Here is a 21685-nt window from a genome sequence, read left to right as displayed (position 1 = left end):
GCTGGCAGGTATGATTAAAGTGTCCCCCCTCCACAGTGGCTCCTGTCGCTCGTGCTGTCCACGTCGTCCCGTTTGTATTCCTTTCAAGTGTGTCCTTAGTAACCTCAAGCACAGTTTTCAAACATGCACAACCAACTAGCCCAATTCATCACCTTACTGGCTCCCTGAATGCCCCACTGCAAGAAGCCCCATTTATTACCAGTGCTGTCACTTCGGGGCACGACTAGCTTGACAGGGAGAGACCTGCCCGTAGTTGCCAGCGCCAATGAAAGCCAGCATGCCGAGAAATTGCAATGTGTAGGAACCCGTCAGGCGGAGCTAAATTGTTCCACAACCTCACCATTTTCCCTTTGCTCGCAAAGCAATCTGCGACTGCTGGCATGGAATGTTGATCATACCAATAATACTGCTGGCCTGGTCAGTCTGGACCCACCTCTTATACTTCTGTCACACGGACACTTTCAATCCGAATTGAAGCGAAGCACGATTGACTTTTAGAGCGTGCTCGACGCGCCGCCACTGCCACATGTTTCAATCCCAATTGAGAACTAGTTCAGGAGAGTATTGGTTTGGGCGAGTTGGTACATCTGGCGTATTGAAGCGCAGCAAAGACGAGGACAGGAACACAGACGACGACACACAGGGAATTACAGGGAAGTAGTACCGTTAGCGCTCTTGTATGGCAGACGGCGCCAAAAATGTACATTGCGGCCGGCATCTCGTAACTTTGTGTGGTCGTAGATATACGTAGCTATGGAAATGTTACCGCACGCTTATTTGGGTCAAGTTATTTGATACAATTTGTGGTGTTAGTTCTGTGCCATTAGTCAGCTGGGATGAAAGTATCACTGCTTTCGTCCGATCGCGCTTAAAAACCTCAATCACGCTTGAGAAATCAGGATTGAGTTCGAGCGGGATCGAGCTCGATCGCGATTTAATTAAACTGCCCTGCAGCAGTGCCCGATCCGGATTGAGCTCAATCCGGATAGACTCAATCGCGATTGAAAGTGCCCGTGTGACAGAGGTATTAGCTACGCAAACGTACCCAAGTAAACCACACTGATACTATAACAGCCATACCGCACAGAGTTTCTTCTTGTTTTTTACGTTCTTGTGCAGTATACGGAATAGTGCACTAAGTGCTGCATTTGTGTTTATTTTTGCTGACCCAAGCCACGAAACACAGCACACTTGATGTTTGTTTTATTTTTTACATGTGCGCAGTGCTGTGGAATTCGTTGTTAGCTGTTGTCGACGCTTTTTGGAGACGATATCCGACAGCGCATTTGGTGGACACCAGACAGGTGCGCACCAGCAAAGTAATGCTTTCCTGTTAAAAAAATCTCTTGATTCAAGCGCACTGTCGAGCCCACAGAATCAGCAAAGACCAAGCAAACGGACGGTGAAAAAGACATAACGACAGCAGGCCAAGCAAGCGCATTTACAACAGACAAAATAGCAGACGACAAACGACAAACTTAATGGAGGGTCAAATGCAGTGCAAGGCCAGTGCAGTGCTATCGAAAAAAAAAATAATAATAAAGCGAAACAAGCAAAAACTAATTCGGCATGTGGAATCATTGTGCATTGGCCGATCGCTATCTATAAAGCCAGTCGTACTCCAGGGCTCCTTTTTGCATAAAGCCTGCTATAGCCTTACATGCATAGTCTATCCCCCCTGGCTTCAATGTTTGGAATGAGTGGCACACACCTCAAGGAGCACACGCAAAAAAAAAGGGGGAGGGGGGGGGGGGGGGCAGAACGTATTCCCACTCTGCATAAAGATTATGATCCCTCCACTTGCAATGGTTCTTTATGAAAAATTTTAAATTTGGGGCGTTTCACATGCCAGAGCTACACCTGGGCCATAAGGTAAGACAGTGGAGGGCTCCAGGTTATTTTAGGCCACCTAGGAAATTGATGTGCACCGAATTCTCAATATGCAAGCATTTTCACTTTTTGCCTTCATAAGAACAAAGGCCATTTTAACTTTTAAGGCTTCGTAATACATATAAATGTATCAAAAAAATTCAAAGGGAAATACCATGACTAAATGTCACACACAAAGCAGATTAAACCTCGTGACAAATGCACTTTCCACGCATTGTTTGTAAAATGACAACAGCACCTGAGCTTGTCTCACAATAGCATACGTGCCAACCTGGGGACTTCAAAAATCCGGAGGTTCACAGCGGGGGGGGGGGGTTTAATGCAGTACATGTGATGTCTAGTCCACATACAAGATTCGTCTTTCGTTTTTAACTATTAGAGCGAACGCAACGCGTCGAGCACGAGGTTGCCAATTTTTCGGCCAGTAGCCTCTCCTCGAAACTGCCCGCATTTCTCTACGTAGTGGGTTGCTACGACAGGGTGAAGCTGCGATGAGGTGCCGTTGCTGCTGTCAACTGCAAGCGCGAAAACACGACGCTTCAGGCTTTCCACCATTGCGCCTTGCACCTCTGTAGCCATTTCACTGACAATGGCAGTTGCCTTCGTACTACCGCTCCCATAGCGCTTCGCCTCTTCGCACTTGGGAAACATCTTGCGCAGAGGTGGCCCAACGTGATCACTCACACTGAACGGCAAATTGTGCTCGATAAGAAATCCAGTGTAAAGGCGCTCCGCACGCACAGCACTGTCTTCATTGCTGTTGCCAAATGAGTTGCTCACATTCCTCTGCTTCTCAGCAGCACGAAGGGGGCTTTCGTGCTTAGTAGTCGCCAAATGCAGTTTCAAGTCTCCTTTACCGCCGTGGGCCACGCTCACGTCGCATGCGCAAGTCGTGCAAAATCCGAACTGTTCGCCTTTCCTGGACAGCACGAAACACAGGAATTCTGAAGTATAACACTTCAAGAAACATTGTAAATACATCTTGGGTTTCGACGATGCCATGATGTCAAGAGAGCTGTGAAAAGCACAATGTTACTACATTCAGTCCTCAACGCACTGTCCCGACCACATGTGAACAAAGTTAGGCTTGTACACTCCGTGCACACAAACGGCTTGGATTCCCATCCGACTTCGGCTAGCTACCCAGCTCGTGATGGCAACCGCAGTGCGGCCGTGCTGCAAAACGCAGTTCTTTTGTTTTGTTTTTCGAGATGGGGGTCGGGGCCGTTTATCGGGAGATGTATGGCTGTGCCCGTACAATGGGGAGAATAGGTAAGAAATCAGGAGTCTCCTGGGTAAATCGGGAGAGTTGGCAGGTATGCAATAGAGTAAATTTTTGGGCCTCCATGGAAAAGGACAATCAGGAAGCACTCCCATTCCCTGCTGCAGGGGATTTACTCTCAGGCAGTCCACACTGTGGGCCAGGGCAAACAATCAGTACTGCAGTTGCACGGATATGCTGAGCATTGTAATCACCCAATGCAAGAACGCCACACCTACAGTGGTTCTTGCATAGGCAGACTTTTCATCAGTACTACAGCATGTGAACGAGGAAAAAAAGCCCAACCCAGGCAGACGCGTGCTCACACAGCACTTGCATGATCACAGAGTGCACCGCGGGCACTGTTCCAACTACACGATGCCTCTGTACACACAAGCCCACCGAAGTCAAGCTGGGCCGCCACTTCCTGCCCAGGGCAGCATTGGGTACCATGAAATGCGCCCACAAAGTTCGCTACAACGGGCTTCAGATGCTTGAACGCTAATTCAGGACGACACTGCTAGCAAAGAGAAGTACAGTTCACTTGCATGAAAAGTGCCCTCTCGTATACAAAGGGGGTTCTTGTACAACTTGTACTGTCAGAAACAAGGCACACCCACACAAGCTGCCTGCCCCTACAGGCAAGTGCTCAAACAGTGCAGTTGAGATTACAATGCAGTGGCCAAGAAGGCGCTGCCACAGGAATGAGTGACAAAGCAGGCACCTCAAAACTGCAGATACTAACCGGGACGCTGAAAATACACCACATGACCTCTTCCTCCTCCCTGAGGACAGAAGTAGGGGTAGTAATGTTCCATGGAACGAGAGGCACAACTGTCAGTGACGCAGGCACAGCACGGTCAGTGCAGAGAGACGCTGGGCCCAACCCAAGTCAGCCTCTGGAGATTAAGGTCAACCACGTTATGACAAGCGAGGAAAGGGAACACCGCTCGGATAAGGGCGACTAACCACACATGGAGGGACGAGATATGTGTGCCCCCAACAACAGACGTGCCACCCGAGGGGCTTTGTTTTTATTTTTTTGCCTCACTGATAACTTTTTTTTGAAGCAGCCCCCTCGCCGCTCGGCAGAGCCGATCATTCGAGGTCAGAACAACACAGCCTGGATCCCACATCTTATCACGTTGACTTTGACAGGAAGATTACAACCATCAACTAGTACTACTTTCAGAGATACTACTCGCCCAAGCACACAACTCTGCCGATCCTGCACCATGCTGATGTCTGTTGATTATCTAAAATAACTGCAGGTCCAAGCTGGTGATGACCACAACTGCAGCATTTCCATACAAGTAATGGTAACAAAGCTGTGAGTGATTACACCCTAGCTGCTCCAAGAAGCAACCCTACACTTTTGATGTCGGTACACGGTCTTCTGCTAAGAAACAAGGCTCTGATCAAATACTGAAAAAAAAAAAAAAGAAAAAGAACAGACGTCAGCCAGCATAATGAGCTTGAATCAACAAGAGCTACGCACACAATGTTGGCTTGACTCGGCTCCATGTTAAACAATCGCAGCAGGGCTTACAGGACACCAGTTTGGTGCAGCCAAGAAACCTGACAATTTGGATCAAAAGTCTTGCAACTCAAAATGAGCATTTCGCTCTTAACCACAGCCAGCTACACTGAAATGTAACAACTGCGACCATTTACATCCAACAGGTTAGCCATCTGCTGCATCAGGACAAAACCGACATACTGAAAACAAACAAGTCAGAGAGATGAGAAGAAAAAGCGCGAGAAAGCTGCTACTAAGGCAGTGCGACTTTAGACAGGGCTGAAAATTTTGCCGGAACTAACCAAGCTCAGGCGAAACACAGCAGGCGGGATCGAGTCGAGTGTGAACGCTTGTATCCCAATAAGCATATTTCCACTGATGCGCAGTTGGCCAAATGAAAGCTAAAACTGCCACAACTGCGCTTTATACAGATCATGTAACAGGAATGCTACAACACGAGAAAGGGGGGGGGTGATATACAATTTCGTACCCTTAGGTGCGATACCTGGAAACACTGCTAGGTGCGATACCTGGAAACACTGCTCGAAACGGTTTTTTGAATGGAAGGCCAACGCTACGTGTTTCACGAGTGCTCCACCACGCAGAGGTGTCGTCGCAGACTACGAGCAACGCATGAACAGAAGCAGCACAGCAGCACAGTGAGAACCACCAGCGAAGCATTTAGGCTGGCCAGCTTGGACACGGAGGAGGGGCGGCAATGGCGAACGTCGACCTAGCCGAGGAAGCCCGGGGTGCGGCCACGCACCAACTTCGCGCACAGGTGTACGTACCGACAGGGCCGGCAGCCCCTGCTTTGTAAGGTACTGTTGCTGGCAGCACTGCACGCAGGTCTTTGGAGTTCACGCGTGACGTGCCCACCGTCGACCGAGAGACGTCCGCTGACCCAAATACTCGGTCCAGCGAAATCGCAGTCAGGGTCACTGAGGCAGAGTCCGCACATTCCAGTCGCCGCCCGCTCCCAGCCTCGGAGTAACCTCTGCGCTAACAACGGCGACGCTCGCGATCTTATGAAAACACAGAACTGAAACTCCGCGAGGCCGCGCGAAGTTGGCTGCCCGCGAACCCAGCTGTTACAATCGCCGACGTCGCATGAAAAGCTCGCGTTTGTAGACAGTCGTGGCAGGAAGCAGACAAGCAAACCCTCGGCATGCGAAGCATACGGAATACACAGTGTCGTGCACCCTCTCATGGGATGCTCCGACCACGGCTCGGCAGCCGGCGGCGAGCAGAAAAAATCGCGCTCAAAGCGACGGGTCATGCGCCTAGGCCTAAAAAGTCGACGGCCCCTGTGAACGCACAAGGGGGAAAATATTGCAGAATTTAGGGTTAAAATGGAAAAGTCAAACCTTTCGGCGGGTCTCCGGAGCACGAAAGGTACGTCCAGTGGTGGAATCCGCGAAAAGGATACGTATGAGGTCCTCTTGATTGCTGCGCTATGTTTGGCGAAACCCCAGAATATTTTGGCTTCTGAGGTAGGCTCATTGCAAAGCGAGACAAGGATGAATTGGGGTCCTCATAGGTGGCGAACGATGCCTCATACGGGTCGTTGCAGGCTGCACACTCATAAAATAACCACTCTAGAGTTTAGAGTAGACATCAGAGCTCCGGCAAAACATCCACAAAAGGTGCTATAAATTGTTTTAACCTTAAGATTGGATGGGATTTTACACCAAGTGAACAATATGGCTGCCTTCGGCGCGTACCACCGCAAGACGACGTATTTCTAACTTCCTGTCCGCAGTACTACTTCCGGTCTGAATGTGAACAGCCGCTAAGCGCGGAAACTGGAAAAAGGTGATAACTTCGCAAAATACCCAAGAGAATTTTTATTTCTTAAAAATAAAATCAGTTGGCTGAACTACAATGTGAACGCAATTTTTGACCAAGAAATCAGCGAGTAAGAGATGCACATTTCATCTTTTTTGTTGCTGTTTTCCGTCCGACACGATTTGCTTGCCGTAACGATTTGTAACAACAGCTACGTGTGGAGCTACGGAAGCATATGCCTGTCTACGAGGCTGATTTTTGCCCGAAGTTCTGGAGAACACGATCCACCGTACGGTGATGCGCAATAGTCCGTACTTCGCGAACGATTTTTCGATGCCGGCACTGCCACGAGACAAGCGGGCACGCACGCGCAAGGCAGATGTGCCGCCGAACGTTCGCTCGAGATGCGCCAACGTTGTCACGCGGCATACGCGCACAGTAGGATGTGATGGGCACTTGAAGTCTGAAAAGGGCAGTGTAGTGTATTTTACCAATAAAACTGATAAACCGGTTACACCAGAAAAGTACAGCTCAAAACCGAAAGCATTTATCCACTGTGTTGTTACACGTAACCTGCAACCTCCCCACAAAAGAGAAAATACATCAGCAGCCCCAATCATTCAGGCACATATGTATATATATGACCCTAAAAAAATATGTAAACACATATCTTCTTTAACAATACCTTTTCCTCGGGAAGACAAGGATACCGTCAATCTTTATCGGGATCCTTCGCAGCAGAGGGTGCGCAGGCAGACACGTATGCGCGGCGGCGACGTCTGCTCGCTGAGGTAGTGCCTTCCTGCGACTCCGAAAGAGGGCGCCACGCACCCACGTCGCCAGGGCTGTTGGTCTCAAATTTGCTGCTTGTTTTCGTTGTCATTCTGTTCGTGCACATCTTTTTTTTCCCTGCTCCGGCAAGCGATGAGCTCGTCCCAAAAGCGAAGGAGAGAGCGCAGAGTGTGGAGTGAGGAAAGCGAGACGCACGGGCATGGCTAGGTGTCGGAGAGAAGCGCTCATTTCGGCGACTTTCTTCGTCGTCTGCTATTGGCGCGACTGGTCGAACGCGGCAGCTACCGCGGATAAGGATCTGCGGCCACTTACGCAGGTAGGTGATTTGTTAACCATGTTAACTACGGTAAACCAACGGCAAAATGCCAGCTGACTTGCCGCAGTTAACCCATTGGTTAAACGCAAGCTCACTCGGCGATCATTCGGGCACGGATATACGGGCGGTTGTATAAAATTGTTGCGTTGTTCGCTGCATCATAACGAAATTTCGCGCTCGCACGAATGTTCAGCTCCCTTTATTTCTTTCTTTTTTTAAATTCTAGAACTTACTCTAGAATTAGAAGCTCCCTCCAGAACTCCCACAAACATTTTTAAATATTTCTTGTGCTGTCACTCCCACGCTGGCGCTTAAGTTTTTCTCACAAATGCCATTTTCTGCTGTGTATAATTTATTGTTGCGCATACGCGCATTTCTCTTCCAAGCTTCCCCCTATTTCCAGCGTTTCCTCAATTAGGTCGGCCCAACGCGCCATGGAAGGAATAATGTTAGGAGTAACACTCAGTGATAGTTGACGATATCATATTTCACATAAAAATTTAAAAAATGAATTTGGGCTGGCCATCTAGTGAGACGAACCGACAACCGGTGGACAATTAGGGCAACAGAGCAACAGAGTGGATGGGTGTAGAAGAAGGGGAAGGCCAATAACACGATGGAGGGGTGAACTACGGACGCGAGAAGCGCAGGACAGGAGCGGCTGGAGGTCAATGGGAGGGGCAATCGTCCTGCAGTGGACCTGAGCAGTCTGATGATGATGACGGATTGACATTTGCACCGCACAAACCAAGCGAGCCTTGTCACCGAGCGCGGTTTAGTGAAATTGCAGTTAAACCTGGGTGTATACCGAAGTTGACAAAAGTCGCAATTTTTCGTTACATGATCCAGGTATTCGTTACATGCAGGTTTAGAGTTCAGGCTCGGGTGAATGAAGCATAAACAAAGCCGAAATGCCAGACATCAGTGATAGTGAACTCACCGTTCAAGGATCACAGTGAAAAACTGCGTGATTTGCGCCCACTGCTTTCCCACAAACTTAGTCACTGCACGGCACTGCAAATAAGCAAGGTATTCACAAACGTAACTGGAAGTATCACTTAAGCGTTTTGACACTTTTCGGAGCATTAACCCGTTTCAAGGACCAAACTTACGCTGAATAGGCGCCTTTTCGCGAACTTGATACTCTTTTCCGCGCTCAAAATGGTTGCGAGGGTGCTAGCTGGGATGCGGTATACACGGGCGGAGACGTTTTTCTTTCTCGCCGGAGGAGACGGCATTTAAAATTGCGAGCTTGTCCGGAAAATACAGAACTCGTCAGCGACGAATCGACACCAAATATAGCAGCGGAGACTAGCGACTAGACGACGACAGGCAGGCCTATAGCACCTAACCGACACCGCACTGGCACTGGAAACGCGCCGTACGCCGCGGTGCGGGCGATGACTCGTTAAATTGTTGCATTTCTCCAGCCGATTTTTCAGAAAAAGTGCAAAAAACAATGCCTGATCAGCGCAGCGAATTCGTTACATCAAGGTTAATACAGGTCGCAAACACATGGGCTTCAATGGGGCTGTCAATTGGTAATGAAAAAACTTCGTTAAATCCAAGAATTCATTACACACAGGTTCGTTACATCCAGGTTTAACTGTATACACTTTAAACAAAAAAAATCTTGGTACAATATTTCGACATCGTGGGAATTTCCAGCGCGAGCGAAGTGTACTAATGCAGCATATTTTATTCAACGGCTTTCATAATTGAAACACTATAGTTATTTTCAACATCGCCCGAGCTTTATTTTACGCTTTACACTGTTCAGTGTTGTTTCTACATTCGAAAAAAATGAAAGCTCAGGTCTTAAATGACTTAAATACAGACGGGTGCGCGCCAGGGCAGAAAAACAAACAAAAAAAACAATCCTCCTTCTGCAACACACATCATTCTCGAAGTCAAATACAGAAAGAAAAAAAGGGAGGCTCTAGCCAGGTACATACCACATTCCCATAAAGCCTCAAATAATACAGTAACAATTTTGAGGCATACGCACCGCACACCGCTTTATCTGGCTTTCAAGAGCGCGGTCCGTTTTGTAGACAGCGCGGCAAGAGTTCTAAGAAGTGTTATCTTCGGATATCTGGCCTGCCACTTCAAATTGGCATCGAAACTCTCATTTGTTGTACAGTTTGAGAGCAGACAACTATAAAAAATATGCGTTTCAATCTAAATTCAAGGATTGTCGTAACCGTGTTGTCTTATTCTTCTTTCTTGTCTTTTTTTAATCTGGGTTAGCCGGTGGGACTTCCAAGAAGTGATTGAAAGGAGAGGAGGGGAGGGAGCTCGTTCCCATTCCGCTAAATGTGAGGGACTGATAGAGTAATGAGTAGAGACTGGAGCTTCAGATAAGATGGTTTTTATTTCTCCTCGAGACCATATCTATATTTAACACGTAAGCATAAACTAAGCGAGTGAAAACACGTTGAACATCTATTTATTGACCCTGCACGTGCCTAATTTGAGGTCTCTGCCCAAAGCGGCTTTTGGGGCCTAAACATGTTTTTTTCCATGCTTTGTCTCGTTCATGTTGTGCTATGCACATGCTGTGCAAAGTACCAAAAACCAAATATACTATCAGGGTCCACACTCTTCGCAAGCTATATGCGGCCAATATATATGAAAAGTCAGGAAAAGAAATCAGAGTTCCTTGAATCGTACAGGGTGTTACATCGATAAATGGAACACTAAAAAAATTTCCTGGGCGAATCGCTGCTCCGTTCGCGCTCAAACTTAACGCGAAGGTCGCATTTTGTGGTCCATTTTGTTTGACACCGGGAACAACGACGGTACTTACTTGTTTATCTGAAAAAAAAAAAAAAAAAACGATTTTAGCCTATGGGAAAATGGTGGCCAAATGGGACATGCAAGCTGATCTTGGAACGACGGCGCCATCTGGGATATGCAAAGCGAAACGCGCGATGGCAATTCACGGTAGGAAGGAGCCAAATGAGGTAGCAGACGATCAGAAAATCTGTTTTCTCGGTAGTTTATGGCGACCACAAATAGTTACATAAGAGCTCGTACGAATCAAAGTAAAGTGTTCCCGCGGTTCATCATTGTCAATATCAGTCTGCTGGGCCAGGTTACTTTTGCTTTTCGAAATAAGGCTCACGATTCTTCGTTCATGTTCGTTGCTTTGTTGTCGTTTTACTTTTTGTTATTCTGTGCGTGCATGATTGGGACATGGCGCCATAAGATTATTCACAGCAGACGAAAAGGCAGCCTGTTCACCTGCAGTGAATGATCTCATGCCGCCATGTCACAATCACGCACGCACAGAATATTGGACGCTACAACAGATGTGACCGGGCCACTACCTGTTCATTTTGTAGTTGCAAATCTGTATTCATAACAGAAAACGAAGCATTTCTCGATATTCTCGAAACTAGAAAAAAGCAAGCGTCGAGACTATCACCCAGCCTTGTGTACTGTACCCTTGAGGATGTACTGAACCCTGGGTTCGGTTGCACAAGGCTGCTGCACTTCTCAAGGTTTTCATAGCGAAGCTGTCACCCTGTGATTGGTCAATATTTTTTTTTGTGATGCCCATGTGCAGGACGAAGGTGGAAGTGAGCCGAAACGTGGAGAGTAAGAGACAAAAATATCGAAGTCTCACTGGCGGATCGGTTCTTAGTAATGCGCTACCACCGCGTTCGTTAAAGCTCACGTGTCGATGTTCGTGAAGTTCTATTATGTCTGCTTCCACCACTGGTGCGTAATGTGGGACTTGTATTGGAATTACTTTGTTGCCGCATGAAATGTTTGTTTGATTTGTGCGCGTAGTCCACCCAAGCATTCACCGTACACTGCCCTCGCAGCCGCTTTTACCTCGCGAACTTGATGATCGGTCTGACTCGCACACTGCTTGGGAGAAAAATTTGTGCGCCGTGCCAAGCACGCCGAGACGCGGAAACACGTGCTCCAGCGCAGCCGCCGTCACCTCGATTTCACATTACCACAAGCACATGGCCCGAGCCGTCAGGGGAGCGAACGCAGCGCCACCCCAGCCCGCGTGGCTGTCAGCAGCTGGGCGTGACGTCACACTTCCCCACGCGAGCTCTTCTGTTGGATGTTCTTCTGTCGCGTCGCGTAGTGCCCACGGATGGGCGGCGAAATTTCTGCCGGTACGCCCCGTCTATTGCTAATAGAATGAAAAAAAAATACAGACAAATGAGGCAATGAGCGCGACACAACTGCGCACGTGCCGCTCAAGGTCAAAGACACGTCCCGAGAGGAGACCGCGTGAACACACGAAACGCGAAAGTTTCGTACAAGACGACACCACGAACACGGCCAGTCACGGGGACAGCACCGGCCGGCAAGGCATAGCACGTGTATACACGAAGAAGAAACCGCGGGAGATTTAAATTATTACAAGAATAGGGCGCTGGATTGTTGGTGGCATGCAGCGCCCCCTCGTGTCGGACGCGCCTGGGTAGTACAAGAGCAGACGACCCGCGCCGCTGTCCATGTATTTCCAATTACAAGCCAGAGCAAAACCTAATTGAACTTAATTTAATAGCGTTTGGTGCGTTTAAATGATAGCATACCGAATAAAATAGCCCTTAAAGTAGCTGCAGATTCTAAGCAAAGTAATACCCGCTAAAACAAGCCGATTTATCTGTTTTCTTTTGAGTGAGCTGCCGCGACCGTCACGACGTGCGTCGCCAGGTCCGGTGGTCTGTAACCTGACGGCAATTGTCGTTCTTTTAAAGACGATAGTCTTTCTTGGGCTACTTAAACCCAGAAATTTTGGTCTGTCTGTCTGTCTGTATGTTTGTCCGTCTGTCTGTCTGTGACTCGATTCAGCCACCCGGCCAAAGCAAAACAATGCCTGCGTAATAGTCTTATATAGTCACAGCTAAATCTAGCCGTCTATGTCCGGTGTAATGTTCATACTTGTCAACATTGTTGAAGAAGAACAAGACATTACGCAAATATGAGACAACAAATCAATGCAGAAGTGATATTTGCAAAGTTCCTTTATAAAAATTCAAACATGCTTGACTTTTGCGAAATTAAGTACTTCATCAACTGCAGAAAAAGAATTCACTCCGCCGTCGCCTGCTGTCGCCCGCGCCACTATAGCTTCTGGCGCCATTTTAAGAAAGCAACCGGCAACAGTTACGCAAGGTTCCACTAGATAGGATTCCACGTTCTGCTTACAACGCACGTGGAGTAGGGAAACGCGGTTCTATAAACGTTGAAGTAGGGCGCCTTGATTAACGCCTGTCTTCACCGTACGGCAGCGTTCGCATCGAGACACCCGGTTTGGAGCAGTGGAACGCGAGAAAGCGATGGGAGGCATTTACATCGCAAAAGCCGATGAAGACTATCGTCTTTTGGCGGCATTTGCAACGAAAGGAGCAGATACGCGGCCAATTTCTCCTTGCGCACGCTCGACAAAGGAATAGTGCGCAAGTAGCACAGACCACAGAACGTTGCTCTCCTGAGGTAACTGCCAGACGTCGCTTCAGCGGGACCACGCAAGCGGACGCGAGCCGCGCAGCCGGCTCAGCTGACGCCACCGGCACGGCGCCGCCTTGAAGACGAGTGACAAAAATTGTGTGATGTTGTTTTCGCGAACTACATAATTTTCCACGCAACATTTTACTCAGTGCGATTTACGAATGGCTGGGTACATGTATACTAGCGGTATGAAGGTGAGGCAATATCATCAAATAAACAGATTGAGCGCGATTAAAACACGCGAAACTAGCACCAACTGGCACGTCCGCTGCCTGTGCACTTGTATATCTACATATCATATAAAACAGCCGCATACACGGTACGCGGCCCAAATATTTGCATACGATCGTCACTGACTGTGTTCGTTGTCTTCTAGTGAAGTAGTCGGCAGCCTGCGGCGTGCATGCCGACCGCGGGGCGGTATTATGCGGCCCCCAGCACGTCTTTAGAACCCTGTCACTTCCTATCTGAAGGCCGACGCGCCAGTTTTGGCCTCAAATGGGGTTAAACGGGAGGCAAGAACAGAGGGTTAATCGCTTCCAGTTCGCATTGCCCCTCCCCCCTTCGAACTTAGCCAGATGATTGTCTAATATTATTATCAATTCGCTGATTTTTTCCCCTTTGCCTGCAAAGCCCGCCTCCTTCCCTACCCCCACCCGACTTGCCGTCCGGCACTCAACCGTGCCGGCTTCATGCAACTGGCCCTTCATTTCAAAAGTTTACCGACCCCTGTTCTAGTAGAATGAACTTGGGGATGATGCGGAAGTACTCTTCAGAGGCATTGCTGTGTCCAGCTTGGGACAGAGTACAGGCAGATTCAGGTGCTGCGTACGCGAATAGTAGCCTGGGACGGATACCGCCGTCTGTGTGCGGTAATTTTGAACGCACAGACAGCGCTTGCGTGTGTTTGTTCCGGCTCGGCGCGTTTCGCCGGCCTCGCCGAGAACAATCCTCAGTCCTCGGACACTTGCGCGCAGTAAACAGGCCGACGCCGCCGCTGCCCCTTGGCTAGTTTGTTATGGCTCCAGTGCCGGGCCAAGACTTCAGTAAGCACAACAAACCGAGTCCTGACCCGATTTTCGGGCAGACGAAATAAACCCCGTGGCTGTCTTTTTATGCCTCATTTGTGCGGGGCAACACGCATTTTGTTCACGCCTCAGGGGCCCCTTATCGAGCGGCCTGTACACATTTGCGACACGCATACAACGGGCTTCGACGGCGAAGCCTAAGGTCCCTGAATTTCTTAGCGAGGCCTGCCTTGCCGTGCCCCCTGGAGACGGGCCGACATAAAAGTGGACGATCATCACGCCGGAACACTTGGGGGCACGGGCTCACCACGAAGCTCCTCAATGACGAAAACAAAACGCGCAGACTCTATTTTTGGATGCACTGGCACGATAAAATTCACGCGCGCACTGAAAAAAGCCTTGCGCCGACCGAGTGACGTGCACGAAAGTGCGAGCGGGAGCCGTGGCATTACAGAGCCTGACCGGCAGCAGCAGGTCTATCGGACGGGGCAGAAACCAGCTAAAGAGCTCTGCAGCTCGTTCAATCGCAGTGCTTGTGAAGTTCCCAGTCACCGTGTCTCTCAATAAAAAGTTCTCTCTCTCTCTCTCTCTCTCTCTCTCTCTCTCTCTCTCTCTCTCTTGACGGAACCGATGTGACCGGAGCCAGTAGAGGTTAATTAAAAGAAAAAGGTGGGAAGTGTAGGGTTTCCGCACGAGTCGCAGAGCATTTTGTCCAACGTGGAGAACATACGTGTGAACCTGGGCAGCAAAACCACGTGCACACGGAGGTACGCACAGGCTGCAGGCCATGGGCGTCGGCAGGAAGGTGCAAAAGGGCCACTTGCCCACCAAGCCAGCCCAGCACAAATGCCCCGGCCCCCGCCCTCTCCCTCTCACCCCTCAGTACAATGGGTTTGCCCCCTCAAAACAAAAGCCTGCCGACGCCCATGCTGCAGACGTGTCGTTTTTAGGCACGCAAACGCAGGCATGCGGCCGCATGCTGTCACGGTTGCTGACGCGAGGGCACGTCGCTTTCTTACCCGCGAACAGGGTGCATATTGGCTTATACAGGTTGACGTCAGCTTTTCCCGACTTCGATGCAAAGCATTGTATGCTCGGACGTCGCCACGGCGAAGAATTACGCGTAAGGTGCCGTCAACAGCTTTTGCTGAGAACAAACATATATTGCCAGTCGGACCCCTCATATGTGCCCGCTGCATTTTAGAATTTCGGGGTTTTGCTGCAATTCAGCGGCACCGTGTTGAAAATGCCTTTTCCCTCTTCGAAGGAAACAAAAGCCTACCATAACAAAATTATTGAATTAACAAAAAAGGCGCCGTATTTCCTCTTCGTTCAGAAATGTATTGCGAAATTTGAGTCCGTCATCCTGTGCCTTGCCAGTTTCACTTTCCCTCTCTCTCTTACGTTTACGGCTCACCAGCACTCGTCATCGACGGAAGGTTTGGTGAAGCGCCGCCGCGATGTACCGGCGCGTCACTTGATAGCTCGAACGCGCGCGTCTATGTGCATGCGCGCATGTAACAGCTTCCTGTTATGCCTGCGGGCCGGCTTTTGTTTATTTCCGTCGTCTGTCGCCGCGCCAGCGTAGCACACGATCCGCTCGATCGCAGTCGCGTCGGCTCGCCTAACCGCTGCAGCTTCACCGGCCGGTATACAACGGCGCCGAAGCAATCTGCGTGCGTTAAGAAATCTCCGAAGATAGCGCTTTGCGAGAATGCTTTTTGAGAATTCTCAAAAAGCAATCTCGCAAAGCGCCATCTTTTTGATATCGCAAAGCGCAAAGCGCAAACGATCATTGCCCAGTCCCAAACTTTGGGCAATGATCGTTTCCCGTAAACGTTAAACCGCACGATTACAGGGCCCCTCTTACAGTCTTGTCAAAGCGTGGGATAGTTAGTAGTTACGCTTGCGGAACGTAATTAGCGCGCCACAGAACGGGGCAGAAGAACAACTCAGGACAAGCGCACAATACAAGAAGCTTGCTTATCCTGTGCGCTTTTTTGTCCCGTTCTGTTACTAATGTTTCGCAACCGTTTTACAGGTCGCTACGGGTAGTTTGCCCTGAGTCGTGCATTGTGATAGCCCTCCACAAAATATAGTTTTGCTGTCAACTGATGCTACCGTTTCCGCGTCATGTTCTGTCGCGGATGCCCCACGACGCTCAGCCTGGCTGAGTGTTTATGCCGAGACGCACGGAATTATGAGGGCGCGACCCGGGAGGGGAACTGAAAAATAAAGGCGCTCTCAGACTGAACGCCGAACGTGTCGGTTGTAGGTCTATTGCGCTCCGCGAACACTACACACCCAATGATCGTCACCCTGAACTGATGCGGCGGTTGGTGGAGTTCGGATATGATAGTTGAAATGCGCATCGCGCTCTAATGTCTAAGCAGCAATGCGCGCATTATAGCGTGTGAGCCAGAACGGAGGCCACAACATCACGCTCTCTGCAACCGGCCTTGGCTGCTTGTTTTAGCGGAAGCGTGACACGTACATGTAAACGCGCCTTGAAAAAATTAAAGCCGTTCCACTCAACGTGAAACAGTAGCGGTCCCAGAGATTGGTTTTAGGGGGGGGGGCGAATGTTTTTTTTTTTTTTTTTTTTTTTTTTTGGGGGGGGGGGGGGGTTCTTTCTTGCGCAAATTCTGCGGAGGAAGTGGTAAACATGCAGGCGTGTGCGCGTATGCGGTGTAACCCGCTTGCGCACAAATCACACAGTGCTTTCTAGCGCCCCTTAGGCGGTGCAACGGCTGGCTCGAGCCCGCATTTCTGATAATCGCAACATGTTTGCGGCCTCGCACAAGTGGAATGCTTAAAAAAACAACAAAAAATAAGAAGCTGAGGACCTGTTTGGGGGGGGGGGGGGGGCGATCGCCACCTTCGCCCCCCCCCCCCCCCCCCCTTGGGACCGCCACTGACGTGAAAGCTCTGGGAAGTGCAGAGCAGATACCACCCATCGCGCTCTTCGCCTCCCTGTCTCACTCCTCTCTTGGTGAAATGAACGGAGGTTTGTCCAATGCAATTCAAATTTCCCGCCTTCGCAGTGCTCTCGCCCCCCCTGCCTGGAACAGCGCGAGTGGGAGTTCTGTTTTTTTTTTTTTTGTTTTTTTTTTGCGTGCTTTCATGTCACACCTGCCGGCACCTTACTGCGCAGTTTGGAATGCGCCATTTTTGGCGGCGACTTTTTTCGCTTGCTATCGTAAAAACCAACCCAACGGGCCTTCCTAACAAAATGGGCGCGGGGGCTGCTGGTTATATACACAGAGTTTGTTTCAAATGTACCTGCAGTTTTTTAAAGCAAAGCTTTTTGCATCTACCCCCGAAGGTTCTGTCGCGACCGTTGGTGTCAACAGAAAATTCCCGCGAACGAATAAAACAAGTTACTGGTACCGCCAAGAATCGAACCTGGAACGTATCGAGAAACGGAGCGGGAGCCGGTTGTCTTACCTATTGAGCCACGAGCCTACGTAGAGACGGGGGAGACAAACGGTGCACTCACACGGGTTTACCCCTGCGTTCTCGCTGAGTGCCACGTGATAGCGTCACGTGACCGCTTTGGCCACTGTGAGCTCCGCCCACGGCACGTTTAGCGGCTGTGTGCACGCCTTGCGCATGCGATAGGAGTTATAAAAATTAAAGGAAGGTCACACCAGGGCCACTAAATAAGCTACGCTTAATAGACCTTATGCAAAAGTGGTGCCATCTACCGGAAGAAAAACGAAACGAGCACGCGACGCCATGTTGGGGGATGGCGGTCGCGGGATTGCTTGGTACGGAGCGTGTGGGGGGCTTTCTGGGCTTGGCGATCCTTTTATATTCAGATTTAAGCGCAGCAAAATAAGCGACGACTGATCTGTGGACCTTTCTCTGGGTCTCCTCGATTTACCAGTCCTGTACAGTCCGCGGGCAGTCCGAGGACTGCGTTCGGACCGGAAGTCCCATAGGAATACATGGGGAAATCGAGCGCCGGATCGCGTCTCGGGCAGTCCGCGGACGATCCGGGACTGATAATCGAGGAGGCCCTCTGTGGCCCACATTTGCGAGCGACTTCGTAAATACGCATTACGCATTGAAAACGCAGCCAGAGATGCACCGGCAGGGAAGCTTTTGGAGGCTGTCGCGTTTCTTCTTTTTTTTTTTTTTTTTGGCTTTGAGAACGCAAACGTTGAAAGTACTGTACATCCGTGTTGGTTCGCATCCTGCGAGTTTCTCAGGAGGTCATTCCTGAAACGCTTCGAGGCGATGTGGGCTGCCCTGAGGTTGAAACATGGGAGGGGAGGGAGGGGGGCACTCCGCGATATAGCTATACGCTAAGATCCTCTGGGACGCAGAGTAAACCTGCAAAACAAAAAAAAAGCACTTCGTAAAATAAATTGCATACCGGGCATTTTTTTTAACAGCGGAGCTGTTGTAGCTGGCCGTAATTTGTAGCGCGTAACTCGTGTGGCGTGTAACGCAGTAAACATTGCCAATATATTACCAATAAATTGCCAATGAATAATTAAATTACCAATAAATTGCCGAGCGCTGGTGAGCGCGTGCCTCGCGGTGACCGCCGAGCGCCCCCAGCATACGCAAAGGCTTTAGCAAAAAAAAAACTGCGAAAACCTTAACGAGAAAATGGCGAGCGCTGGTGAGCTCGTGCCTCGCGGCGACCGCTAAGCGTCCCCTGCTCGCGCCCTGGACAATAAAACTTGGTGCACACTACCGCTTAGAAAATTCCGCTCGAAAAATGCCCCTCGCGAGAGAGTGTTCGCTATCGGAGAGGAGAGGGGGTGAGCGGCGGAGAGCGCAGCTCGCGCGGCGAGGAGAATGGGGGAGGGGCGGACGCCGACGACGAAGCCGGATGCAGGGACAAGGCAAGTGAATTAGATGCAGTCGCATCTAAAATTTGTTCTTGGGAAAATAAGCTACGGTCGAACAGCAGGCGACGAGCGGTAAATGACCGATACACGGGTTACTACGTACACTCGCGCTGCTCATGGCACTACGTGAAGGTCGCAAATCTCGCGGATCCCTTATTTCCTGTAACGTTTAGCAAACGAAAGAATGCGTAGTACTTCCATAAAAGCCCACCGAACGTCCAGAATAAAAAGAAACGCGCAAAGCACGAACGGCAGACTCAAAACTCATCCCACACGATACGAGTACGAGCTGACCGATGCAGTGCGCCTTAAGTATGCATTGCACTGAATAAATGGCAAACAGTTGCGTGGCGCAGGTTGCCGCCAAGTACGTTCCCTCACCCTGTCACCGCAGCGATCCCGGTAGGTACAGGGACAGATGCAGGGGAGGAGGAGGGGGGCACCGTTGCAGCAGCAGCAGCAGCAGCAGCAGCAGCAGCAGCAGCAGCAGCAGCCACACTGCAACACATGCCCCGATAAAGCACAGGCCCCTGAACAAGGCACAATGATCAGTGGGATGCCGCATTGCTCTTCCCAGAATGCTGTCACCCCGCTGGCAGACAAAGAAAGCGGAAGGCATTCCCGCACGGTGCCTTCGCCTTTGAAAGGGATGGCAGTAACGCGGGAGCCGCACGCACTCTTCGAGCAAAGGCGTTCGTACTCCAGTCAAGGAGCCCCACGCACACTGCGCTGCACTCCCGGAGAGCAGCGCCGAAGGCAACGCAGAAAGAAGGCCACGTGGGCCAACAACGGAGTCGGACGATAAGCGGTCAGCACTGTAGTGCGGATGTCTCCTAACCAGACAAGAGCTGCTTCGCACTGGGGCTGTGTCAACTACGCACACAACACCACTGTACACACAGATAATGTACTACGCATTCTTAGCTTCACATCTCTGACGTTGTAACCGAACCTCAGCGTATTGCGCCAGAGGCATCAGAGTGGGGGACGCGTAGTGCGCGCTATCACAAAGCCCCATAAGGCGCATATCGAAATGAGCGAATAAATGGCTTCACTGCATTCGCGTGTCTCATTGGTCTGGTGCTCTTCGCTGACGGAGCTTTGCAGCACTCTTTCTGCTGGAGAAATGGTCTAGTAACGAACATCGACCATTTGTTCGAGCGAACAGGAGCGTCCGTTTACGTTCCTGTTCGCAGCGGCGCAACGGACCAAGAGAGCCAGCACCTCCTCCCACCGGCCGCGTCGTCCCACGCCTCTTCGCCCGCCACCCAACCGGAAGAATGAATGTTCGCGGAACATCAACCGACGAGCTTGCGCAATGCCCCGGAGGCAGAGATAATGCCGATATGGAAGCGCACGCCGAGACTACGCGGGACGGGATCGGGGCGGGCCCCTCGCTGCAGGCGCCCAGCGTCTCCAGAATACGCAAGAAGTCGGCGACGCTGTCTCAGCGCTTTTTAATGCCAGTTCGTACGACGCGTTGTGTTTGCTTTAGCGATAACCGGCGAAGCTGCGGCTGCCAACGAGGTCTGTTCCGGCCGGCGTATATAATTTCCACTTAATGTAAGGGACGAAGTAGGCATGCAAATGGGTCTCAGCATTCGCGACAGCCCCTCGATCGGCGGCGAGGGGCCCTTTGTGTGCTTGGCACGCACACCCCTGCGGGAAGGCGCGAGAAAAAAAAAAAAAGAGAGAGAGAGAGAGAGAGAAGCCACTTCTGCGCTGCGTCCCAGAAACCCCCCGTCGGCGCCAACGAACCGTGCGGGGTACAGCACACAGGGGAAATGAGGCTTTCAGAACGAGCCAGTCGCTCTGGTGGCGCCCGAAGCGTGCAGCAACGGGTGTGTATACATATGTACGCACCTAAGTACATGTAGGCGCCGGTGGCGGTTTCGCTGACTGCAATGAGTGGGATTCGCGGAGTGCGGACGAAACGAATCGGTAATGGCGGCCAAGAGTGTGTGGGTGCTTCTGAATAATGGAAACGATCTTGTTTCGTACGGACAATGCTATGAGCGGGCTCGTAGTATACGAACAAATCTTGATATGAACTGTGGAGTCCCTGGTCTGGGTTGTCTTGTGCACCGAAGTGCGCATTGACGGCGGCCTTGATTGGACGAAAGCTTTCTCCCGCCAAGCCAGAGTTTCAAAAAGTCTGATTGCAAGAAAAAATCAGGAGAGAACTATACGGGATGAGGAACCGTTAGGAAAGCCTAATTCTTGCATTTTTTTATTTCAAAATTGATTTGTGGAATCACGCCTTGGTGGGAAGCGGCGAGTGAGATTAAGCGTCACGAATGAACGGCGTCAATCAGGCAGGCTCCTTCGAGTGCGACTGCTTGGCACATCCTTCTTCAACGGCGCGTGAATAACGCGCATCGTTTTGGGTCTCTAAATCGGGATCTGCCGCAGACTGCGTGGCGGGGCAGCGCGCGGTCTGCGTCGTGTCGAGCGTCCTTTCACCGTTCTGTGCTGGGAGGAGGAGCCGAGGTTGTTAGCCCGCTCGCTTCCCCCGACAGCCTGCGACAAGCGCCGCGCTGCAGCAGGCGATTTTTCTTGCCGCTAGCAGAGAGCGCATTCTGACGTCGAGCCGCCGTCTGCCCAGTGCCATCCTGCGTGCAGTTAAGACGTCCAGGTTTTGGCGCCGTGTGCACTCATCGTTGCTTCCGCATTTACGTCTGGCAAGCGTATGGCGCCACAAATGTCGAATTTGCAACCGCTAGATTATGGCGCCCCCGCACG

General features: G+C 50.5%; 2 protein-coding genes across 7 annotated transcripts in view; one reads left to right on the top strand and one right to left on the bottom strand.

The window, feature by feature from the left end:
- The window catches only part of LOC144144338 (eukaryotic translation initiation factor 4 gamma 1-like), a 123238-nt gene extending 115986 nt beyond the window's left edge, over window positions 1-7252 (bottom strand). For 4 of the 6 annotated variants that reach the window (XM_077675746.1, XM_077675747.1, XM_077675748.1 and 1 more), the window contains exon 1: window positions 6100-6426. In XM_077675746.1, coding sequence (XP_077531872.1) covers window positions 6100-6173 — 74 coding nt within the window. In that variant the 5' untranslated portion in view covers window positions 6174-6426. Of the gene's footprint in view, window positions 1-6099; window positions 6427-7168 lie in introns of those variants that run through there. The other 2 variants (XM_077675750.1, XM_077675751.1) reach the window with 2 other exon arrangements.
- Window positions 7253-7372: 120 nt separating this feature from the next.
- LOC144144341 (WAP four-disulfide core domain protein 1-like) overlaps window positions 7373-21685 on the top strand; it is a 119497-nt gene continuing 105184 nt past the window's right edge. Inside the window, exon 1 of the mRNA XM_077675754.1 lies at window positions 7373-7566. Within this exon, the coding sequence (XP_077531880.1) occupies window positions 7450-7566 (117 nt within the window). The 5' untranslated portion in view covers window positions 7373-7449. The remainder of the gene's footprint in view (window positions 7567-21685) is intronic.

The sequence above is a fragment of the Haemaphysalis longicornis genome, unplaced genomic scaffold, assembly GCF_048455015.1.
Source record: "Haemaphysalis longicornis isolate Haplotype H1 unplaced genomic scaffold, Haemaphysalis longicornis Haplotype H1 scaffold_7, whole genome shotgun sequence".
NCBI lineage: Eukaryota > Metazoa > Arthropoda > Arachnida > Ixodida > Ixodidae > Haemaphysalis > Haemaphysalis longicornis.
This window is presented reverse-complemented; position numbering and strand designations above follow the sequence as displayed.